The following is a 24,521-nucleotide window of genomic DNA, read 5'->3' as shown; positions in this document are numbered from 1 at the left end:
TGGATGCTGGCACTGAGGGTGCAGTGGTGTGTGTGGGGGTTACACAAATCCTGGGTGGTAATGTGTACCAATTAAGGTAATTTCCGGGTATTTGCCAAATTAAAACCAGACTTCTGGGAGATGTAGATACACGGACAGATTTCTACACGGATTGTGTAAAGATGAGGAGGAGGGGTGAGTAGTTGAGGAGGAGGAGGAGGAGGAGGGAATCCAGATGGGAAGGAGCAGCATCGGCGCCGCAGGAAAGAAGGAGAGAGAGGGAGAGAGACTGGAGCAGAAGACACGAAGCCTCATCTCTGCTCGGAGATGAAAGACACTTTTATCACACACTGAACAATCGGATCTCACTTGGTGCCGCAATGTATTTTGGTATGTAAACGAAGCTTTTTATTATTATTGTTGTTGTTTTACATTAGTTTTTTAATAGGCTGGTAATAAGCGGAGTCACCTGTTGCTATGTTGGATTGGACGTGAGCTTCGTGAAGTCAGTCACCTGCACAGCGGTATAGACAGAGGGACTCAGCGCACAGGTTATATCACGGTGTTTTTGACTTTAAAGTCCGTTTACGCAAAAATAAGTATCGAAAATATTAGTCTATGCATAAAAGAGATGCAAAAATATAGTAACAGCATGCTGAGAGAAGACAGAAGCTACTTTACTGCGTTTCTTAGATTTCATAACTTGCATTTTAAACGGGTTTCACGATTGGGCTGTTTGATTGCTTTTGATCGTTGCCTGCAAGTTATTGATTGTCACTCCGCTGCTCTTAACAGACTGCAGTCTGTCACGTGTTTCTCAAAGGCATAATAACTTCTTTAAAGTAATCCATCCCAAAAGCAAATCAGATCAATCGCGCAACGTTGCGTGCGCGCACTCACACGTGCACCCTACAAGACTTTAGTCAGTTAATCAGAGTAATGGCAGAGCGGATGGGTGTGTTATGATTGTGATTGCGATGATTACACACGGTCCTAAATCAAACTGTAATCAAGCTGAGAGAACATGCAAACTATAGAAAATAAGGCTCTATAATCACTCAGCACAACAAACAAGACCCTTATCAGCCATGGCCTCAACATACTCGTGCACTGTTTTTCAGGTTGCATGTGCACTTATGTACGTGCTTGGCATATATTTGAGTTTGTTTTTGATTAGACCCCCCCGTCACCAAAAAGTGTTTTGAAAGGGCTGATTGCTTGCTCGTATGTGTAAAAAAAACCCTCTAAAATGATTTATTTGAGTAAATAATTTTAAAAGCAAAAGAACAAAAAAAAAAAACCAAAAAAAAAAAACAATGACAAAGAAAAATGAAACTGGGAAGGTTGTCAAGAAAATAATAGGCCGCATTTGTACCCAGCATAATTACAGCATACAATGCATCCCCCCAGCAAGAGGTAGAAGAATCCTGCATAGCCTTTATTTAGTCAAAGAAGAAAAGTATGAAAAGTACAGTTTTACTCAAATTCTGCAGTTTTCTCTCTCTCTCTCTTTTTAAATTTCTTTTTGCTACCCAAATTTAAGGCAAGTATCTCAAAATTTTGAATAAGTTAGATAAAGTTAATTTCTCAGTTTTGAGTTCTTTTCTTCAGATGGTTAGTTCTTGAAAATTTGAGCTAAATGAGCTAAATTTTTCACTTATGGATGACAAAAACAAAACATGTACAAGGGTTCAGTATCTTACACAAGGACACTTTGACATCCATTTCAATTCAATCTAGCACTAAATCACAACAACAGTTGCCTCAAAGCACATTTCATTGTCAGGAGCCAACCATAATACAGAGAAAACTCCAGCAATCAGACCACCCTCTGTGAGCAAGCACTTGGTAACAGTGGGAAGGAAAAACTCCCTTTTAACAGGAAGAAACCTCCGGCAGAACCAGGTTCAGGGACGGGTGGCCATCTGCTGTTGCTAGAATGGAGATACTGACCACTGAGCCACTCTAAGAACTTAGGAAGTTGTACTTGATTACAGTTTACAGCAAAGTGGGTGTTTCAAAGCAACATAAGATGATTTATAGCTGTTCAGACAGAAGCTGTGCCTATTTAAGTAATTTCCAGGATCTGTGAGTGAGAGAAGACCACTAGGATCAAATATTGGTATATTTTTTTCCAGTTAGAAAGCCCATGAAAGCAAATTTCATGTTTTGGGCTACAATATAGCTGGACTGATCCCAAATGCACTCAAATTGTCTCAACATCTTATTTGAATTGAAAACATTAACACAAATGATGAAAAGCATTTTATGTAATAAGGTTTAAATTCAAATAAGACAAGACAAAGATGTAAGAAAGCATAAAAAATGTATCAAAACACTGCAACCAGAGAAGTTTTTGAGCACAGAATGGTTCGCTCTGGTCTATTAGCTTTTATCATCATCATCATCATCATCTCAAAGGTACCACCTCATCGCCATCGAGTCATTGCTCCATATGTTTATCTATCTGCCTGTCTCCTTCCTCCTGTGATGTCTCTCAGGTAATGTGTGCCACAGCACTCTGCCGCCGCTGGCTCGTCCCACGCTGGGCAGGACCCAGCCCTCTCCTGACCCGAAAGCCCTCCTCCCCCTCCACCTGCTGCCTGGATTCACTGACGTGAGTACTGTCAGTCATCGTAGCTGTCATGGCAACAAAGCTCTCACCACCTGCACTCTCATGCCTTTTATTATTATTATTATTATTATTATCAAAAGCAAAATTGTTCATTTTACCATACCAATGTTTTGCCTCAAGCGGAGGAGTTAATTTCGTGGAATAGTCTGCCTGCATGAAGTAAAATTTCAATGCACAGATGTATGAGCACGCTGCCTACACCTTTCCAAATATATCATCCCTAATGCAGAGAGCTGTGACATTTCCACACAACCTGGGGGGTGTGGAGCTGAATCCTTGGTATTCCTCCTGCAGAGCTTTTCTTAGAGCTGTCTGCCCCGGTGTTTGTGAAAGGTGAAGGTGGAGAGAACCAAGGCAGGCCAAGTCTAAGCCCAGAGGACTGTAGATGTGTCAGGCTGAGGGTTGATGTATGGTTTACACGGAAATCGTGTGATATCTCTTCGTATAATCCAAGGTGTTAAATGCCTTGGCTGTGTCTATAAGAGTATGCTCATAACTCCATTGAGTCTGACCAAATAACTGCTCGGAAGCAGAGCTGACAATTGTGCTTTTGTTCCTCCCTTGTCTTTACTCTTCTTTCCCATGATATGCTGTCAGATGTTTGGAAGATGTCTCAGAAGAGACACGTGAGGGTTCAAAAAGAGTGTATTTGTCTGCCTTTTGTGGCCTCTCACAGTGTAGCAGTTATTTTGCATGTGTGAGGGATTGTGTGTAGCGTCCGTCTCTTTGTCAAAAAGCCCATCTGCCACCCAGGGAGACACTGCTCTACACTGTAAAAAAAAATCTGTCAAATTTACGGTAAAATACCGGCAGCTGTGGTTGCCAGGAATATACCGTGTAAAAAATGTGGAATCTGTAAAAGACAATACGGTATACTGGTTTTGTAACCCTAATTTTTAAGGTAGACAACGTATTATTTTACCAAAATCATGATAGAAAAAAACAAATATATTTGTCAATTATACAGCAATTTAATGTAAAAAATGCAACTTTCCATAGCTTTTTACGGATATTTGCAGTAAAAAAAAAAGTTATAATATAATAATATTTACCGTAATTTGTTGTTAATTTAACAGTAATAGGATAGACCCTATTATTGTAAATAACTGTAAAAATAACAGAAATATGTTAAACCTTATTAAAACCTTTGACAGTAAAAAACACAGTGAAATTGTATAACAAATTACAGCATTTTATTTTGACCAGATACATTTTACGGTAAATTCCTGGCAACCACAGCTGCCGGTATTTTACCGCTAAAAATACAGTACAATATGAGGAACATAAATGGTTTACCGTACATTTTACATTTGCAACCGCTAAATATAGAAAAATCTAAAGATGCTCATATACAACCAAGGTAGAGAATATTACTGATAAACAATGAGAAAATTTGACATACCATTTGAAAACAGACTAAACATATCATTTTCTCTATTCCTACAAAACAGCATAGATCTTGAGAATACAGCATGTGTCCATATATATGGCTGGTAATCCATGGAGGAATGAATAAACATGAAACAAAATATTACCTGCCCCTGACCTATCAACAGTAATGAGTCACTGGGTCCTGCCTTGGTGAAGGAAAGGACTCGGTGGAGTTTCTAATGCGCATGGCGTTGAAGATACAAGCTCTGCAGGAGTACTTCAATGTCCATCAGGAGTTCACTTTGGAGTGGCAGGATCCCCTCTGCAGCAAAAAAAATGGACAAAGTTTGATCAGTGCTTGAGCAAAATGCACAGAAATGAACAAAACGTGCTGCCAAAAACAGATCTAATGATAAATGATTTCTTAAGTGTAAAATATACAGTTCTTAAAGGATAGCTATTGTCAAAATGCAACCTGGGCTGTTTTTTTCAGTTTTTTTTTTTTTTTACTGTAAACGAGACAAACATATATCTAAAAGCATAATTACGACAAACGAGCCGTTTTTGAGATTGACCGTGATTTTATTTTGTGGTCAATAGCCAGTGAATGGGAATACTAGGGGGCCGGGGCATAAATTTGAGCACATCAAAATCGATACAGTAAAAAAAAAAAAAAAAAAAAAAAAAAAAAAAAAACACACAGCCCAGGTTGCGTTTTGGCAATAGTTATACTTTAAATCTTGAAGTTAATGGCTGAATGCATGGTGATGAGACCTATCATTCAATCTACATTTTATAGCGTATGAAACTGCTCACCTGGACATGAACCTGAGCTCGGCTGATTAAGATTAGTGTCTCCTGTCCATCTTTCTTTAGCAAAACTTGAATAATACCACTGCTTACCTCTCATTGAATCTTTGGGTGCAGACTTAATTGAAGAGCCTCGTATAAACAGGCAGGGTGTGATGTTTAGGGAAACCAAAGAATACAGCCGCCATCATTTCTGCCAGAAGACTCATGGGGTGCAACGAAGCTTTCATTGTGGACTGGCTAGATACCTTCTGCATTCAGAAAGAAAACAAGAAGGGCATACACCATAAACAATAATAACTGACAAAAATAATGAGACAAGAAATTAAAGTAACAAAATAAGTGCAAATCAAGTTTCCCTGTGTTACAGTGTAGCTGAATGTTTTTCAACAATTTGATTTACGGTAAAACAAATACCAAATATTTCCAGCCAAGGTTTGTTTCAATCTTCAGCATTTTTTTCCTGCCATTGTCTTGAAACTGTTTCATCGGTCCCTCTCATTTGATGCCGTTTACAAAAACAAAACAGCAATATTGTAAAGGGGAAAAGGAAAATTAATTTAATGGGAAAAAAAAAAAAAGATTATGACCTGAAATCTCACCATTTCCTGAGAGTCACAGGTCCTTTGAGTATCCTTATGGTTTCTGCTCAAATTCAGTGTCTGAAAAGGGCAGGAACAAAACAAACCTTTTTAATCATAATAAAGACAAAATAAGATTTAGAGACAGACGACAAAGAAATGTGTAAAATATCTTCTTGAATCTGTTTACTTTACTAACCTTGAAAGAGACTCTTGGGTCTTAGCTGTGCCACCACCCTTAAACCTTAAAACAGATGGAGACGATATGCTGGCCTGGCTTGAAATTTCCATATTTGGTGCTGTAAAACAATATCACAAACAATAGATTAATTGTACTTTTTGGACCTTGGCCAAAGCATAATCGAAAAAACAGAAAGCCCTTCATGGCTATTGTGCAATGAAATCATAATACTTACTGGTTTGTTTCTCAGATGTCTCCACTCCTAATGATTGTAGTGCCTCCAGTACAATTTCAAGGATTGAGGCAGACAGGTCCGGCAGCACCTTAGTAATGGAACTCCTTATGCTGTCCCCCATTTCCAAGATGTCTGATAAAAGAATGTGAATAAAGGTCAATTTACACCAAGTGGTACCTTTGGTCTTAAAATATGAAGCTGATCTTGCTTGATACTACACTTTTATACAGTGTTTCGTAAGTACCAAACTAACAGCACCATTATTGTGACAGCACACTGTGTTTCAATGGAACCATTTGGTACCCATACTTCATGTAAGATGTTAATGGATAGAAATCAATTAAGTCAGTGGGTTTTGACCAAAAAAATCATTTTATTTAAAACAGCTTACTATCACTTATGTCACACAGAACATCAGCAGGAGGCTCAGTAGAGGGCTCTTCTGATTTCTGCCACAGATCAGACTCTAGCAGACATCTCAAAGTCTCTCTTAAAGGCACATAATAGGCAAACCTATCTTTTCTGTTTTCATCTCTCCCTAAAAATATTTTCTTTGGTTCCGCATAGTTGAAGGCTTTTTTAAAGATCTGAGCTCTGGAGTGCACTGTCCTCAATGGCCCGGTATGACATGCAGAAAAAAGATCATAGCTTTTGACAGACTCACAGACTTTGTTGATGTCCTCCTCTGATAATGATGTGTCATCTTTTAACAGTGATGCAAGTTTACCCAAACTGTATGTCTGTCCCAACTCATGCATGTTCTGCATTTCCTCTACAATGTTCTGTATGGTTGAAGCAGGCAGTAGAAACTGACCCTGCAATTTTAAGTAGAATAGTGAAACGTTTCTCAGAAAAAGATCACAGAATTCAGGGGGCATTTCCATGTTATCTTCATCTGTAATAGACTGTGCAGCAGGCTCGGAAATCAAGGGTACAAAGTCATCTGATGTGGTTGGAACAGATGATGATTGACATGCAGACTCTCTATATAAATCACCAATGCTGCTGTCTGAAAACTCTGTGTTTACGTGACATGTGAGCAGCAAAAGATGATTTAACTCTAAAGGTATTTGTGCATCCTCTTACTGGACAAGTGACCACGTGTCCTTCCACAATATGGCTCTTCAGATGAGCTATTAACTCTTTAGAGTTCTGACACTGACGTTCACACATCGCCATTGCACATGTAAACGAAGAAACCACCACCACACCAGTGACATGGGTGGGGGCAGAGTGTCTTCGGTAAAAATGAGCCTTAAACGCGCCATACCTGGTGTATGTCTGCTTGCAGCCTGCTTCAATACACCGAAAGAAACAACGTGGCTCATTCCGATGCAGTTTACAATGAAGCACGCAGCCCCTTGATGACTGAACTACCTTACCACAGAAATTACAGGTTAACATAACTCCATGTACTTTGGTAATTCCTCCCTAGCGAATTAAGCACGCCATATACAGAAACTAATCCAGAGCAATGCTTCCCTCGCAACAGTAATGCTAACTCAACTCACAAATGCTAACTAAATTCACAACCTCACTCATAAAAAACGAACTGCTAAAATTATCTATAAACGCTGGGCTGGTGGATTTTTATAACAGAGATAACTTGAAGTTGCATGTACTCACCTCACCTCGAACTAATTGTAAGCTGCCAGGATGTCTACAAATTCCGAAGATGCTGTGGTCCAAGCAGCAATAAATGGCGCTAATATACGAGTTCAAAACTGTGTCCGTTAGCGAAGCCAACTTGAGTCTCCTGCATGAAAAAAAGAGCGGTTGGCACACAGCTCAGCAGCGCGCCACACTATTGGTCATTTTCAGGTGACGTCATCCCGCAATGTAACGTCGCTCTTTGTTTCTTTAGGAGGTTCGAATTTGATCAGAAGTCACGTCTGCAGACCGCTGCAGCCACGTCTTGCCTTGCTTCCCCCTTTTTTGGTGAAATGGTTCGCTCATACTGCACAATGTTGCTACCAGATTTTTTTTCTCTGCAATTCGAACGTAAAACGTCTGTACACACAGTTTACCAGCAGTTTAGCTACCAATCAACAGCGATCACACAAATTCAAAATTTAAGGCCGACCCACTTAAGGTGGTCTGATAATATGGCGTGAAACACAACAACATAAAGTTGTTTTAAAATAATGATTAAAAAAGATTATTGAAATCAATTTTATTCACAACCATAAACTTTATTTTTAACATCTTCTTTTGCTGTTGATTTTTTTATCAGAAGGTTAACAATGATATACTGCAGGCCTAACTTTTAATCTGTATATCAGTATCTGAATTTAAAAAATAAATAAAAATACTATCAGTTTTATTGTCTTTCACTGCTGATATTTGCTTTTTTTTAATGGTATGTACTGGTTGTATTATTACGGTGGACCCTATTTTTTAACATCTTGTTTCTGTAAAAATGAATGTTTTTGTTTGCTTAAAAATCTACAGCTTTATACTGTGAATTCCAATGTGCACAACCCCAAAAGATGTAGTTTTACTCAAATAATACCGTAAAATCTAAGTTTTTCAGACATTTTCAACATTACAATATGTAATTGTAAAATGTATGCATATTTATTTGTTTTCACAGAAAATATTTATAATTTCAACATTTTATTACAGTAAAAAACAAAGTTTTATCCAGTCTCACAATTAACGGTTATTCAATCTATTTAATACAGTAAAAGGAGGTTTTTGGTTTTATGCTCCATTACCGTTGGAATTTGACGGTGTTTTGCTGTATATTTTACTGACTTTTTTTACAGTGTAGGTCTCGGCCCTCTTGCCTCCCATTTCACCTCGCTTTCATCCACCCCTTCCACTTTCTGTGTTGCTTGTGCTCCGACGCCCTCTTCACTTCAGCTCTCTCTTCATATGTATTTTCCACTTTGTCCCCTGCTGTCATCTTTCCTCTCGCTCATCCTCTTGTGCGCTTTTTCTCCCTTTTGCAGCTTTCAGATCCACTTCACCTTCCTTTGAACTCCTCTGTTCACTACTAAATGTAAGGCACATAATAAGAAACTTAATATTACAATATTTGTTGCTATTGCTGGGTGACCTTAATATAGCACGGACAGAAAAATGTTTTTAAATATCTCACTCATACTCTCCCTGCTGTCTTTTCCCTGTTTGTCTCTTTCTGTCATTTCTTTGATTTTACCCCATGTTCAACACATCTCCCAGTTGGCAGCCACAGAAATAGTGTAACACCTGTAAAAAGTGACTGAGCGCTACATTGTTCACTACTCTTAATGCTGAATGAGTAATGTTGGAGATTTAACTCCTTTTTTGGAAAACAAGGTTAGAGAAAGAGTATTGCCTAAAAACTTAAAATCCAGCATATCTCCACACTAAAAGCCCTCTTTGCCACCTCTGTAAACTTGAAATCTGCAATTAGCTACAGGCTATTATCTCAGTTAATTGCTAATCATTATCTCTGTAAAGTTAAAGAAAATAGTGACAGTGTCAAAAACCCACATATAGTAATTTTACTGTCAGAAATGACGAGGAAAGCAGTGAATGCCCTCACTGATGATAAGAGAATTTGATATGTGGTTAAAATATTAGCTTCTCATTACATTTTAGCATTTACATTAGCTAATTAGCTTGCCATTATGTCAACAGTTCAGTCATAACTGGCAGCCAATGTTTTTAATCGCTAATCTATTTAACAGATATTAATAGTGCTTAGTGATGTTTTGACAAAACTCTTGCTTGTTTCTTCGTCCTTGTTTCGCTTATAATTTCAACTGTTTAGCTATTTTTTTAGCTTATAATTGATAACTTTTGATTCATAATGTTAGCTAGCTCCTCAACTGTTTAACTTTTCATTTTGTTTATTCCACTAACAGTTTATTATGTTATGCATTTTTTAATCTATACTGTTAAGTTACTAGAAACATTAAAAGAGAGTAGAAGTTGAGGGACTGTAGTTAGTAGCTAGTAGCTTCAATAGTTCATCCATATTGTGCGCTAACAGTTTCCAGAGTGAGGTCCTTTAAACAAATGTTTTGTTCGTTAGAAATATTTTTCAGACTCATCTATTCTTAATGTAACCATTCACACCGACCATGTAATTTCACTGGATGTTTTGTAGCATTTATTTTTCCAAATCTGACCAATCACTGCATTTGGCAATATGTGCGCTCATAACTCAAATTAATACCAGTACTGAATGTATTTGAGATGGAAATATTAAAATATTCTATTATACCACAGACACACTGCTAGATGCTGCTCCAGGTCAATCATTCTCTGAAATTATTTCTCTCCTTCCTCAAACTCTGCCCCAACTCTGCCAACAAGAGCTCAAATGGCCCCACTGAGATCCTGAAATATGTACGAAAGCAGTCGTGGTAAAGCTTCAACTCCTGGATCAAACCATAAAATTCTCCCTGCTGCTGTCTTTTTGTGAGAATTAGATGAACCCAGAATCTTAGTTTCTTACTTTCCTTGTTTAGAAACATCATGACCAATTCATCATTGCTTGATGGTCACTTCATTTTTTTCACTGTTTTTCGAGGCTGAATTGTGAGTATACGTTACACGGCTTGGATTGGAATTTTGGATTGGAAAATTTTAGCTTTAATTTTAGCTACCTCTACAATCTATTATCATTTGTTATGGAAGCTTGTTTCTGCCACTGGGGAAAAAAATAATTGACATACAGAGATAATTTTAAATTTCTGAATATCTCAAAATTTCAACTTGCTCACTATCTCAAAATGTAACAAAAATCGAGATGTTAAGTTGAAATTCGAAGGTACAAACCTTAAATTTTGACTTTGGACAACAAACTAAAATTTTCTTCAGTGGCAGAAACAAACTAACATAATTTATAAATGAAGTTTGGATATCTTTTTCTAATACTTATGTGTTAATTTTAGTTTTTCTTCTCAAATCTGTTCAGATGTACTTTAAAAAAAAAAATTCAGAGCATTTTAATTTCTCTTTTGTCATTTTAGTTGAACTAATCCTGCTGTACTCCCTTTGGGTTATGCAGACATAATCTCATTTGTGAATCGCTGAACTCTTTCGGTTTTGCTGTCTTTATTAAATAAATTAAACCTCTGAGGTCCCCATATCCTTCAGTTGCTTTTGAGTGTTTGGAATGAGCTGAACGAAAATAAAATATCGTCTAGAACGTATTTTGTCAGAGAATTGTCTTGCTCCTCTGAATCGAACCTGTGGGTGTGAAGTAAGTGGGCACGCAGCTGAACCCTGACGGCCTGTGTTTTCGTCTGAAATGTGTCTCTTTATGTGTGGGTTCTTCGTGTGTGTGTATTTGTGTGTAAGCAGTGCATTCACTTGTGTGCTTTGGCCTCCATTAAACTCTGCACAGGAGTTTGTTTGGTGCCCACATGTGCGTTGTCATGACTACAGGGTTGCAGGCATGTGTGCGGATGCTTGTCGTGATTCAGGGACCTCTGCTTTTAAAACTTGGACTTCAGAAGCTTGGTTGGCTCGCATTCTTTTTATTTCTTTCGTTTTGGAAACAAAAAAACCCAGATATTGTTTCCAAGAATAAAATAATTGAAATGACAAAGAGCCCAAAAGCAGCAGCTCATTCGTCAGAACTCACTCCCTTTAGGTGTTTGACGTCAGACATTCACACATACCTGTCATGCTGGTACACAGTGTAAATCCAGGAGCATTCATCATTATAAAGTTAGAAGTCTGCTTTACTTCACTTGGCCATATGTTTCAGCCATAACTGACTCCCTGGAGCAGAGCATGTCTGACATGCTGACACCCTGTGTGCGAGGAGGTTTCTGGAGGGAATATGCTGGATATAATTGATGCTGTGTGGTGGATGTGATGCCTTTATTTAGTGTACAATCCACTGAATGTACTGCTTTCCTTTCTCTTCATGAGCTCACAGTGGCAGATTTGTTTCTGCATGTGATATATGTATTTGTGCGAGTGTTTGTGCAAAACAAAACTGAAGAGGCAATGAGTAAGAAGGGCAAACTGACTTTGCTGCAGGTGCTAGTCCATCGTAGTGCCGAGTGGGAGTGGAGGGTAAGAGGGTGACTCCACGGGGAGCCGGGAAGGTGACTTTGATCAGACGCAGGCGAAGGGAGAGGGTTCAGAGGTAAGCAGATGGAGGGGTGAAGTGAGGAACGTGTGATGGAAGGTCAGGAGGAGATACAGGAACCTTGGGGCTGTGGAGCAAGGAGGGAGCGAGCGGGCTGTTAGCTGATGTTAAACTGTTCGATCTCATTCACAGAAACATAAAAAAGATGTCAAAAAATACTCTCACATAAAGATGTTTGTCACACGTTACATGACAGATTTAGTCCTTTGCTTTGTTTCTTAAATTTCTACGACTTTTTGCATTTTACACATGATACACGTGATATATGTTTGTTTTTATGTAAGGTTGCTGGAGTTTTCTATAGACAAACAGCTGCAGGGAAACAGGGAGATAAGAGACTTGCGACTGCACAGATACATTCCAGTGTAGCAGCCCAGAGTGATGATCAAAGAAAAGTAGTGAGAACACACACACACAGACACGCACACCCAATGTTGAGTTTTTCACTTTTGAAGAACGTGTTCAGGTTTGGCTCTAAAGAAACAAGGTACATCTCCACTGCAGTGCTATACTGAGGGTTCTCTGGGGTTAGAGGACTAGCTGGCTGACCCATAAGAATGCATAAATTTTTACTTTTACCACTAACCAGATTTCCATAAAACCCCCACTCCACACTCCCCACTCCTCGCCCACTTTGGCTGCTTATATGGCCTCCTACATTTCATCTCAGGTAATAGTCTTGTTTTGCTCCACAAAGGCCAGTTGGGTTTTATTACACTGAGTAGTTTTGCTCATTACAGTTTCCAGCAATGTCCAGCAGTGCACAGTGTTGTGTGGTCAGATAATGGTATTGTGTTCACGCATATATGCAAAGGCATGGACAGGTTTACTGCCTCTCTCTTACACGCATAAATAAAAGTAGTCTGGGGGGGTGAAAAAGTCTGAAACTTCATTAGCTGATCTGCAGTACGAGGCAACACAAACATGATTATGCTGCACGCAATTTAAAGCTATTTAACTTAGTTTTCTTAATATGGTAATGGTTTCTCGCTGTTCAGTTGGAAAGACCATTTGCACGTTTGGTGTTATGAAGTCTTCCTGGAACAGGGCTGTGTGAGTAAAACTCTCACCCCTGCAGGTTTTAAAGGTGCCTGTAAAAGGTTTTGTGTTTTCTCTGTTATGGATAGCAAAGGCTGTGGCACATGGCGTCAAGGTGGTCTGAGTGGACTGCAACAGTGATGTGCAGAAAGAAGGGCAGGGCCATTTTACCACTGTGCAGCATCCCTTTTTATTTTAACAGTCTGTAAATGTCTGGGAACTGAGGAGAGTAGCTGCTGTTCAACAGTCCTCTGTGGGGTTTTTTTGTCCATCCATCCATCCATCCATCCATCCATCCATCCATCCATCCTCCCTCCACTTCAGAAATTGTACAGAGATTTCTTCAGATTCTCTGAATCTTTTGATGATATTGTGCAATGTAGATAATGTGGTATTCAATCCCTTCACAATTTTACGTTGAGTAACACTGTTCTGAAATTACTCCTCAATTTGTAGACACATCTTTCAGCAGGTTGGTGCACCGCAGCCCAGTTTTAGAGATTAGAAACTTTGCATCACTAAGATATCTCATGTTACTGCCTTATTGCCAGTTAACCCAATTACTAGCAAAAAGTTCCTCCAGCTGTTTCATTTTAGCACCACCTACTTTTCCAGCCTTTTCTTGCTCCTGTGCCAACTGTTTTGAGATCTGTTGCTATATTTTTCATGAAATACCAAATGTCTCAGTTTAACATTTGATGTGTTTTCTATATTGTGGTGTGAATAAAATACGTTAAACACAGTGCACTGAATTTTTCAGGATTGGCTTTGCTCTTCAGAGTGCTTATGGCCACAAGGGCAAAAAGCTTTACCACACGTGACCATTTGGAACATGTGGAGAAAACCTGTGGGCAGCAGACAAGTGCGTTATGCTGCAGAGTGGTGTGACAGGTTTCATATAAACATTTTGAATCCTGTTCTATCCCATGAAAACAGTTCAGTGTCAGTGTAATTAATCCCAGCTGAAATGACCAAACAGACAGCACTGTGAAAGCTTTTCTAAGTCACGTTACATCATGTCAGTCAAGATGATATGTTGGTATTTGTCTCGGGCAAGCCGAGGCAGCAGAGAGCACGTGGTTTGCTGTGTTGTTGATTTCACTGATAGATGTGTGAACATCAATATTGTTATGTTTATGGGCACCAACACCCTTAGTAGGTCCTAAAAGATAAAATTACCTGCTGATAGCATGACATTTAAAGAGGAGATCACTTTTTACTACCTAACTCAGTCAAGTCTGTTAGAGCATAATCCAAAACCAGTTCAGACATAACTTTTCACTTTTCCTTGTTGCAGATGGATCATATACATAAAGCTCTGATTGGCCCAGGCTTCGGGCTAACGTCACACTTAATAAGAAAGCCCAGTTCCTGCGGCGTCTGTCGTCTTAGATTCAACTCTGAGGTGGGCGATGCTGTGTGGGAAACACATGCTTTGTCAGTAGTTTTTTGTCTTTCAAGGTGCGCTTGTTTTTCTCACACACACCCTTACATGACAGTTGAACCACAGAGAAGACCTGCCCTTACACATGGCTGTCTTACTGGTTTTGAAGGTTTAAAGCTTTCTTACTTAATTACTGGGTCAAATGTGAACTCCCCTGATATTTGATCTTGGTAGAAAATTCTGTATCATTTTGTATTATTTGTGCCATAGCATGACTCATAAGAAAGCAACTCAACAACTGCAAAGTACTGTCATGTATTGTACGGAAATCTTTGTAAAAATGTGGAAAAAGTGCACATAGTGCTGCACTTATTTACTTTAACGACTTACCACTTGATTACTTACTACACTGGCAAAAGTAAGCAAGTCAGAGAATGATAGCTTTCTGCAGTTTTTCCATTCATATTCAAGTCATGCATTGTTGTGTAAAGTAAAGATAGCCACTTTACTGCATGAAGCAAAATCTTTTTTTTTTCTTTTGCTGTTGGGCATCAAGGCTCAGGCGTCCTCCCATTATACCGGCACGAAGCATGCGAAAAAGCTGTTAGCTCTGGACGCCCCAGATTCAAAGATCAGGACCTGTGAACCGGTCTCCAAGGAAACTGCAGTCCTGTTGTCATCGTGCTCACGGCCCTCCAGCTCTGACACAACATCAGGAGGTGAGTGCATTTCTGCAACCATGCATGCACACATGTGCACAGACATCACGCGCATGACACCGTTAGCCATATGAATGCACGGCTCAGACCTTCTTTTTCTAGTCACGACCTTAACTCTTTGATGTGATAAACCACCTGCTGCTTTGGGTTGCACGGTGAAGTGATTCAAGGTTGGGCATTATCCTCTGCTTCTTCTTCGTGTCTACATTTTCTGACCTCATTCAGTGGTCTCCTGAGATCAAAAGAGCATTGAAAATGCGTTGAATATGATCTGTGGGTAGCTCTCCTCCACTATGTATGAGTGTACGTTTGCTCAAGGGCCTTGGGCACATGTGCGTCTGCAGGCATGCAAGTGTGGCGGCGTGTCAAAGCACAGACTGCTTTCCAGCATTTGTTTATATTTGTGCCAGTGCTGATGTGCTACTTTTGCACATGCGTGGGCGTTTAAGGATTGAAAATAATGCATTTTGCCACAGCTAAAGAAGAAAGAGGTTGAAGAAATATTCTTGACAACGCCGACAGGAGAGTTTGTTTTCGAGAAAGTGAGAGGGTGAATGATCATTTCAAGAGTTTCGAGGAAGTGGATGAGAAGCAGGAGCGCTCTCTGAAGATTACTTTAGTGAGAGAGTGGGGAATCAGTGGTAACAAACAGACACCCACTCAGTGAGGCAGAGCTAATAATCATTGTTATTAACAGAGAGTGAATCCTTAAATCTGCACACGCTCCTCTGTGGGAAAGTGGGCACCACAAAAGATAACAGAGTCAAATCATCTCTATACAAAAGTGTCCGTTTAAGTGCCGCGAGGCAGAAACTCAGGAGAAATCACTGATTATTAGTGTGATTAGAGAGGTTGATGGAGCTCATAATCATGTGTAGCCTGCTGAGCTTTTATCTTTCTCTTATCATAAAGAATTCAGGAATTTCATAGAAGTGGAAAAATCTTCACGTTTGTCTTCCTTAGTGCTCATTCTTGCCAACAGGATTTTCCCTAATGCATTTTTTTTGGGGGGGGCTTTGAAGCTTCAGCAGTAATCAACAGAAAAAATTCAAAGTTTCCCATCTGAATTTAATACCCCAACACTGTCTGACAAAATCACCACACGCGTAAGTTTAAAAGCTTTAAGGTGCTGCTGCGCTGTGCCGCTCTGTGAACAGAGCACAGAGCGAGGGAGAGCGAGCCGTGGAGAGCAAGACCTCGTAGACTGAGATTCTTCACTGGCCATAAAAGTTGATAAATGTGTACTAAATCTAGAAATTATGTTGCTAAGATGGCTACAGTGTCTTAACTAAATCACCACAAATCCATTTATTTCTTCAGTCTACAGAAAAAAAATACACATTCCAGCAAGCACATTCAAATATCACAGTTAAGAACTGAATATCTACCCAGACGATGAATATCCAAACAGTCAAATATTAAAGTATAACCTTACTTTCCCCTCCTTTGTTTTAGAGCCTTCATCGCTGAACCCTACCTCAGAAATGGCACCATCAACCAGTGGCTCCACTGAAACTGTGAAAGCACCTTCTGACCCTTCCTTGTCACCCATTTCAAGGACAACAGAGAAAGAGGCACCAAAAGATGGAGAGGCAGAAGCTCCAGGAGAGGAGACCGAAGAAGCAAAAGCTATTCGTCTTCTGTACTGCTCTCTCTGCAAGGTGGCTGTCAACTCAGCCTCCCAGCTTCAGGCCCACAACAGTGGTGAGAGGCAGTCGCTGCCACGGCCAGACTTTGCCCACATGAAGCGTGTTTCTATACTTTGTTGATCTGACTTTATATCTGCTCAGGCACCAAGCACAAGACCATGCTCGAGGCCAGAAGTGGCGATGGAGCCATCAAATCCTTCCCCAGGATGGGGGTCAAAGGCAAGATGGCTGCACCATCTGAGTCATCGACAGGACTCCAGAATAAAACTTTCCACTGTGAGATCTGCGACGTGCACGTCAACTCTGAGACTCAGCTCAAACAGGTGATCCGTGCAATAAGTTTTTTATTTCATATTTATATCCTGTTCATAGCCTGTACATAGCTTGTACTCACTACAGCCTGTACATACTTATAGTTATAGAATATTCATAACATACTTCATACCGTGTACATTATAACATACCATAATAGACCTATTTCTGTAATATACTTACATATCTATATTATTGCTAATATATATTGTAATATATCTATATCATGGCTAAAGCACTTCTGTGTTTGACATTATATAGAATCTTAAAATGTTTTACCATGAAAGGTGGTTTATAGATTTTTAATACAAACATCAATTAATTACAATTACAACATGATTAATACAAAAAACTTTGTATATATATGTTAATATTCCGCTGCATTTGCTTTTACCTAAAAAAGAAAAAACAGAGATGCTTCATGAAAAACTACTCACATGATGAGAAATATACATGCACTTTGCTAGGTACTCCTTGCTAGTACCAGATTAGACTCGCTTTGTGTTTGGACCTGAATTGAATCTTCATGGCATAGATTCATAAAGCTGCAGGAAGCATTTTGGTCGGGTGCATAGTTGCTGCAGATTTTTCAGCTACACATCCATGATGCTAATTTCCCTTTCTACCACATCCCAAAAGTGTGCTTTTAGATTTTGATCTGGTGACTGTGGAGGTTGTTTGAGTACATTAAACTCTTGTCATGTCCAAGAAACCAGTTTGAGATGATTTGAGCTCCGCATACCTAAATGCACTCAGTTGCTGCCATGCGATTGGCTGATTAGATATTTATCTTAACGCACATTGCAATGCACAAGTGTCTGGTGGTCATTACAGGAATCACATGATATAATGTACAGCAAAACTTCAATTGTATGGTTTGAGGAAGAAAGCAAATTTATTTAATTAGATTTATCCAAGAAGTGATCCCTTGTTTTTCGCAGTCACACCATTTATTGCACACTGATTGCCAGTAGTTGTTTTGTTCCTGCCCTCGGGGAGTGACCAATGGAAGGTAACATAAGAAAACTGACTGTTGCACTAACTTACTGGTTAGTTCCTCTTGTGCATGTAAAGTTATTAAAAGGTCAGCTGTCACACAGATTTGCTATTCAAAGAGTTCAGGAAGTACAAAGCCACCGCGATCCATCGTCACTTTATCCATCATGCATTAAAGACGGGAAACTCAGGGCCATGCAAATTTTATTCTCAATCACAGTGTGAACGGCTCACACCTGTCGCTGCAGGTGAGTTAAAATCACAGATCCCTCAAGATAAAGAGCACAAAGCTACTAAGCCTTTGCTATTTCACTGAGCATTTGAATATGATGTTAGCATCTCTGTTCGTGATGTGAATGCATAGCGTTGGTCTTCACCGCCGACTGTTTAAAAGTTAACTTTGGCCAGGTGCTCATGAATATTTAGCAGCTTGCTGCTGATTGTGTGGCGCGTTGGCCACAGCCATCTGTTTGTGCTTGTCAGTCAAATTTTAAAAGATTTCCTAACCCGCCCCTCATAAATATTTGGAGTCTCAAATTCAGAGTCAACAAAATACAAACAGTCTGCCTGAATTGCCAAAAATAGGAGCTTTGATTCCTGCTTGCCTTTAATTTCTTTTTCACATTATTCAGATTACCAAGCATCATCTTCTTCTTTCACCCATGCCATCTTTCTGCTGCAGCCCGTGTCTGTGTGGGTTTATTTTGCTGCGTGCTTATCTACGTGTCTCTTTCCTCGACTCCAGCACATCAGCAGCAGGAGACACAAGGATAGAGCGGCAGGTAAACCAGCCAAGCCTAAATTCAGCCCCTACACCCTCACCCAGCGTCACCAGAGTTTCCAGGCAGTGAGTACCATGTTATTGCTTGACTTACTTTCACCCCCTCATCATTGTGTTTGTGTACATGAGTTGATCCTCATGGGCTTCTTCCAGGAAGCTCCACTCCCTACTGCCAGTGAAACAAATAGTCAGCAATAGCTCAAGGATAATAAATTTTCTGAATTCTAACCCCTTGACATGATGAGTTGGACAAAAGGGCAGGATTTCACTGGAACAGAGAGTGGATTATTAATAAAAATGCCTGGTGATAAATGGAACAGCTTGTACTTTCCTACTTTAAACTGTTTCATTTCCCAGGAAAAACAATCAACTTGATACTACTTTGTCTGCCTGTCTTTCATCCTCAGATAAGGCTGACTTTACAAAAGAACCAAGATCTGACCAAGCCTCTGGCGTCTTGTGTCCTCCAGCGTCAGCTCTCTGTTGCCGCCGCTGCTGCCATGGCATCTTTGCCCCCATTCCCTCTCCCACCTGCATCAAACTCGAACCCCGCCCTGTTTCACAGTCAATCCCTCCCCCAGGCCCTGCTTCATCCGGCACCCGGACCCATCTGCACAACGCACACATCTGTTCTGTTTTCCCCCTACTGACCCGGCCGATGTCTCTATTGCTTCTGAACTACAGCTAAAAGCAGACATGAGGCCCGAACAAGATGTGATATAAGCCAGTGCCCTTTGTACTTCACATGCCAACAGACACCATGGGTGTCACGGACCAGAGTGGGTCAGATTGAGGTAGCAGATGGGTGAAAACAGAGTATTTTGAAATGTGAGAGAGTGTGTGAATGCTACCGGGTGCGTGGACAGACGTATTCATCACAGAAGTGCAAGTTTTTGCTTTATATTGTAGCACTTTTGCTAATAATCTTTGACGCATTAAAGAAATTCCCTCTCTCGAAATATATATATATATATGTGTGTGTGTATATATATATATATAAAACAAAGATGCAGGATAGCGAACTTCCATGATGAATATATCTGTGTGTGTTTGTACGTGCACACGAATGCTATTCAGAGCATGCTTAATTATTACTTTCCAATTTAATAAAAAATTCCTGGGGACGCTCACATCAATTGCACAATGTTCCTACTTTTCTTTCTGTCTGAGGCTTAATGCATTCTCACGAGGTTATTGTGAAAATGCTCCAAAAATGTGCAATTTATCAAATAAATAAGTGCAATAACGATTCAAGTTCATGTCTTTGTCGGATGGAAATTTTAAGCATCAAAAAGATGAGAGCGTACCCAAGACAAAAAACATTTGACTTTCTCATTTCAACTCCTTGTGTACGTGTCTCCGTGTATGTGCCGGAATTGTTGACGCAGCCAGGTGTCGCCTCCTCTCCAGATCATAAATCTCAGTATCTGACTACGACTTAAGCTCAGTTAATCTCCTTTGATACTTAGCAGCACACAGAAAATTTTTCCTAGGTTTTTTTTTGTTTCAGGTAAAAAGGACACATCCATGGCAGGATGTCTCCGAAGGCCCCTCCACATATCCTCCAGCTTCAATCTCTGAGATAAATCAGTGCAGGAATGTTACCGATGTTATTGTCTGTCTTTCTGATAAGGTTTACTACACTGCAGCTGCAAGCAATGTGGTCAGTTTGGTGCACTTAGTATGGATACAGTGAGTGTGTGTGTGTGTGCTGCAAGAGTACCCCTCGTCATATTTTCTTTCATCAGACACCAAACTGGATTAATTTGTTGGATGTTTTACTTCTGTCTCCTGCAGTTGCTCCAAAGCAAATAACCTTACCGGCCAGTTCGGAGAGTTATCATCCAATATGTCACTGCCTCCTGATTCTTCCCATTGTCACGGCAGTTAATATTATTATAAATTGTCTGGGTGATGACTGTGAACATCTGTGTGGGGGATGCTCAATTCTCCACACGCTATTGGAATTCAGACCTCCACTGGCCCCCTAACTGCCTGGCTCACTCCCTGGCCAGCCTTCACCGCCTTTTCTCCTTCACCTTTTGCCATCTTTCTTTGGTTATCTCACATGTTCACGTCTATGTTCTCCACCAGCTTTCTGGCAGGTGCACGTGCACACATAAACATATGTCAACAGTACAAAAGCCTGACTTGGCATCCAGGGAATTTTTTATTCTGTGCTACCTGGAACGACTACAAAAGTACAATGCAGAGCTATGCATGCCATGTGAAGGCTGCTTGCTGTTCACGTTCATAAAAAGGCTATAATAAGCTCTTGGCGTGTGAACGCAACCTTTTGACACATTTCAACTCAGTTCAAATAAGTAAGAACAAAGGAGGTTGTGTATACAATGAGTATGAGTGACAGGAATCACCATTCAAGCTTAAAATACTTACGTTTTTCTTATTATTGTATTAGACCAGAGTTTGTTGAAAGAAGAGAAGCATACCTTGGTAAATTCACTGATTTGCTTCATAGCCTTTGAATCATAGAAGAAGACCAATCCTACTCTCATCTCTGTATGGAGGTGCCAGTATAGTTGTGTCTCCATCACACAATTCACCATTTTATGGGGTTATCGTGGATGTTTATCAGGACTCTGTGAAGGGAAATGTCTCACTTGGCAACAAAAACACACCTTGCACACAACACCTATTAAACAAAGTGCAGTTTTGACGCTTGAGCTTTTGCAACTCATTAAACAACTGAGACCAACAAATGGGCTAATTGGTGAAGTTTAGAGACACAAGGATTTATTTGTGTAACAAAACCAACCGCACAGTCTACATGAAAGTGGACCTGTTGTTCTCGTTTCTAGCGCCGTATTTCAATTCTTGCATTCAACCAGAGAAACTTTGATCAAAAAAAATAAAAAATAAAAAATCCTGATTTGTGTTGTAAAAGCTCTGGATGCACACACCTCATTCACCTGCTATGTCAAACAAAACTTTTTAAGTTCTTATTACTTTAAGGCCACAGTTTTAATTGATTGGCTGCCCCTCTCAGTCAGAAGATTTAAACAGCAGGTGAGTGTGGTCTCTCTACTCAGAGGGTTAGTTAGCAGCCCTTCTCTATGACATCATGTAGTGCCAAGAGTAAAACAAGAGATTTAGGGGTGTTGCAGGGAATACTTACACACACATTGATCACATTATTTAAAAGACTGACCCTGTAACACTACAGATATGACTGGCCCACTTGAACATGGCATTTTCAGGGATCTGAATTTTCTTTTTTTCACCTATTATAAAAAAAAGAATTACGACAGGCCTGTTCAGAGACCTCATGGTATTTGACCAGGTGGTTAACAGCAATCTGTGGGCTTTAAATCCAGTCAAAGTATTGCACATCTAAAGGCTGGCACTCCTACACCACAAGACCTTTGCAAGCTGCCCTGTGGGAGCAATGTCTCTCCAGCTCGAGTGGGCAGACAAAAGGTGAGCAGGCTGAGAGGGCGCTGCAGCATAAGCACCATCTGTCTGGGTCAGCATACCTCCATGGCAATCTAGTGAGCACAAGTTAAAAGTTCAGATAAAGCCTTCAATTTGGCCTCTTGCTTAAGATGCATCTGTGGCTGTTGCAGCCCCAGACAGGATATGTTAGGTCCCTGCAAGGCTTTCCGGTCCTGTGGAGGCAGTGCAGCAGTATGGCATGGCGCAGCAGATCAGTAAAGGGAACAGATGTTGGCTGTGAAGTTAATGTCTCGGCAGGGTGTTCAAGAGCAGGCTGTAAGGCATAATGGCCAAGGTGCAACCCACTGAGAGCTGATTGTGTGTCTGGGGCCCGGTCCTGCTGTCGTCTGTGTTCAATGGGATGTGAGTGTGAAGGAGTGCTGCTGCAGTTATGTTTGTTAGTAGTGCAGCAGCTGGTTTTGCATCCATAGAAGGAAAACTGCTGGAATCCTTCTGCATTGCTGAAAGAAAGAAAGAAAGAAAGAAAGAAAGAAAGAAAGAAAGAAAGAAAGAAAGAAAGAAAGAAAGAAAGAAAGAAAGAAAGAAAGAGGCCACCTACTCCACCAGTATCGGATCAGTCTGAGGCCTATAAAACAACCTCTACTAAACCTCTACAAAGTTTAATTTTAGGCTTTGATTACACAACCTATGTTATGATTTCATTACCATAAATTGTGATTATGGCACCATAAGCACATTTTCCATATTAAAAAATGGGACTTTGTATTTTTGGCCCCAGTAGAGGCGAGCTCACAGATTAGAGTTAATACTTTTCATCTGGTAGAAAGGCAGATGATGGTTTCATTGGCCAGTCAGGATGTCTGGACACGGATGTAGGAGCTAGAGATCTGAGTGGACAGAGATGAGTTTATGATCTCTTTATAACCGTATTACGTCACAAAAGGTTGACAGACTCCTACTGGCTACTGTTATACTAAAAAAGGCAACCTATTCGTGTGTGTTGATGTCTCGTCTTGCTTTTTATTATCTTTATTGTACCCTAATTTCACAGTCAGCCACAGCACTCACTCTATTTTTATTTTAATCACTTCCTCCTATCCCTTTTCCTCTACCTGTGATAATAAATTTCTCTCCAGGCAGCTGACATGCGGGTAGCGAGGAGCTGCATGAAAAGACTGTGTGATGGATTTGTCCATTAAAGCAAGCTGAGCTAAAACCCGCGGAGTCCCTCTGGCTGTCTATCCGTCTGACTTTATACGTTTCTCTCTCTTTTTCTTTTGCTCTTTAATGCAGTCAGACTCTCTAAAAAAACACACACACGCACAAACACCACTGAGTATTTCCCCTGCTGTGAGGCAACAGCTGTAACATTTGCTTTCTTTTAGCAAGAATAATACACCTTTTAAGTAAACACCAATGAGTCACCACAGGACTGTAAGGCTTACACACACTCACTCAGTTCCACCCCAACACTAAAATGGCATCAGCTACATTCTTTCAAAATAAGTGTAATTTATTTTGTTTGTAATTAAACTTGATTGCTACATGTCCTCATGCAGGTAATGTTGAAATAATCCCGCTTAGAATTCACAAAGAACCAAACATTTGTGAGAAAGGTCAGCTAAACGGAGGACTGTTAATGATCCATGGTCTTGTCCAATATCAGGTGCCTGTTTACAGCTGAGCCAACTTTTCTGAAGTCATTTTTTTTAGTGGGTGACAGTGACAACACCCAAACCTTACCAAACCTTCGCTCTAGTCTCGGTTTGCTTGGCTGGCATCCTCCTCACTTGCAGAAGGTCCAAATGAATTAGCTGCAGTGCAATGCCAGAAAGGTCCAGGTTTCCTCCCCATCCCATGCCAAGCAAGACATCCCCTGTGTGGCTTGGAAAATTAAATCAGCTCATGACTATGTAATACCAAGTAATCCAGTATTTATGGAACATTTATTGAGCAAAACCTGGGTTAATGATGGGTACTTATGGGTGCAGGGTGACTGTGAGAGAGGCAGATCTCTATGTGTGCATGTGTGTGTGAGAGAGAGACAGTGTGCATAAAGGTATGCACTTATTATGGGCCTCATGTCACAGAGAAGAAGACAGGAGTCTATACTGGAAGAGACTGTCAAAAGACCTGCTAGCTCAATAAAAAAAATACATTGATCTAATCATTGACTGTCTTTCTTAGCTGCTGTACAATCGTACACTGAAAAAGCCACCGCAGTTTCAGGAAAAACTCAAAATAATATGACTCAAACACTGCTTGCCAGAGGGTTTAGGATGAACACAGTTATCAGCTCCATCCACATGCAGCTGAGCACTCTACTGAGCTCTGAA

The 24,521-nt window shown here is 40.2% G+C and overlaps 1 protein-coding gene and 1 long non-coding RNA gene across 3 annotated transcripts; one reads left to right on the top strand and one right to left on the bottom strand.

The window, feature by feature from the left end:
• Positions 1 to 204: 204 nt before the first annotated feature.
• On the top strand, positions 205 to 24,313 carry LOC147304065 (zinc finger protein 385D-like). Its single transcript, XM_086280719.1, has 8 exons — positions 205 to 369; positions 2,481 to 2,596; positions 14,228 to 14,335; positions 14,871 to 15,033; positions 16,489 to 16,737; positions 16,824 to 17,005; positions 18,736 to 18,837; positions 19,179 to 24,313. Exons 1-8 carry the CDS (start codon positions 360 to 362, stop codon positions 19,419 to 19,421), a joined length of 1,173 nt encoding a protein of 390 aa, XP_086136845.1. The 5' UTR covers positions 205 to 359; the 3' UTR covers positions 19,422 to 24,313.
• LOC147304066 (uncharacterized) lies at positions 3,712 to 7,602 on the bottom strand. Of its 2 annotated transcripts, none has more exons than XR_015126990.1 (6): positions 7,424 to 7,602; positions 5,793 to 5,924; positions 5,576 to 5,675; positions 5,213 to 5,457; positions 4,889 to 5,046; positions 3,712 to 4,307 (listed from the first exon to the last, which is right to left on the bottom strand). It is a non-coding gene; the product is annotated as an uncharacterized LOC147304066 (long non-coding RNA). The 2 variants fall into 2 exon arrangements; XR_015126989.1 differs by having other exon boundaries at positions 7,419 to 7,600.
• Positions 24,314 to 24,521: the final 208 nt, after the last annotated feature.

Source organism: Aulonocara sp. 'chitande type north' Nkhata Bay, linkage group LG22 (genome assembly GCF_057382095.1).
Source record: "Aulonocara sp. 'chitande type north' Nkhata Bay isolate Kocher_YH1m ecotype deep benthic linkage group LG22, A_spYH_male_GT1.1, whole genome shotgun sequence".
In the NCBI taxonomy this organism is placed as follows: Eukaryota; Metazoa; Chordata; class Actinopteri; order Cichliformes; family Cichlidae; genus Aulonocara; species Aulonocara sp. 'chitande type north' Nkhata Bay.
Note: the sequence above shows the minus strand (reverse complement) of the source record. Positions and strands in the feature narration are given on the sequence as shown.

Excerpts from the sequence above, each read along its gene's own strand:
- LOC147304065 (XM_086280719.1), top strand. Across the intron at positions 14,336-14,870 it reads GTCTTAGATTCAACTCTGAG|GCTCAGGCGTCCTCCCATTA; the intron begins GTGGGCGATGCT and ends TTGGGCATCAAG. Across the intron at positions 18,838-19,178 it reads GTCACCAGAGTTTCCAGGCA|ATAAGGCTGACTTTACAAAA; the intron begins GTGAGTACCATG and ends TTTCATCCTCAG.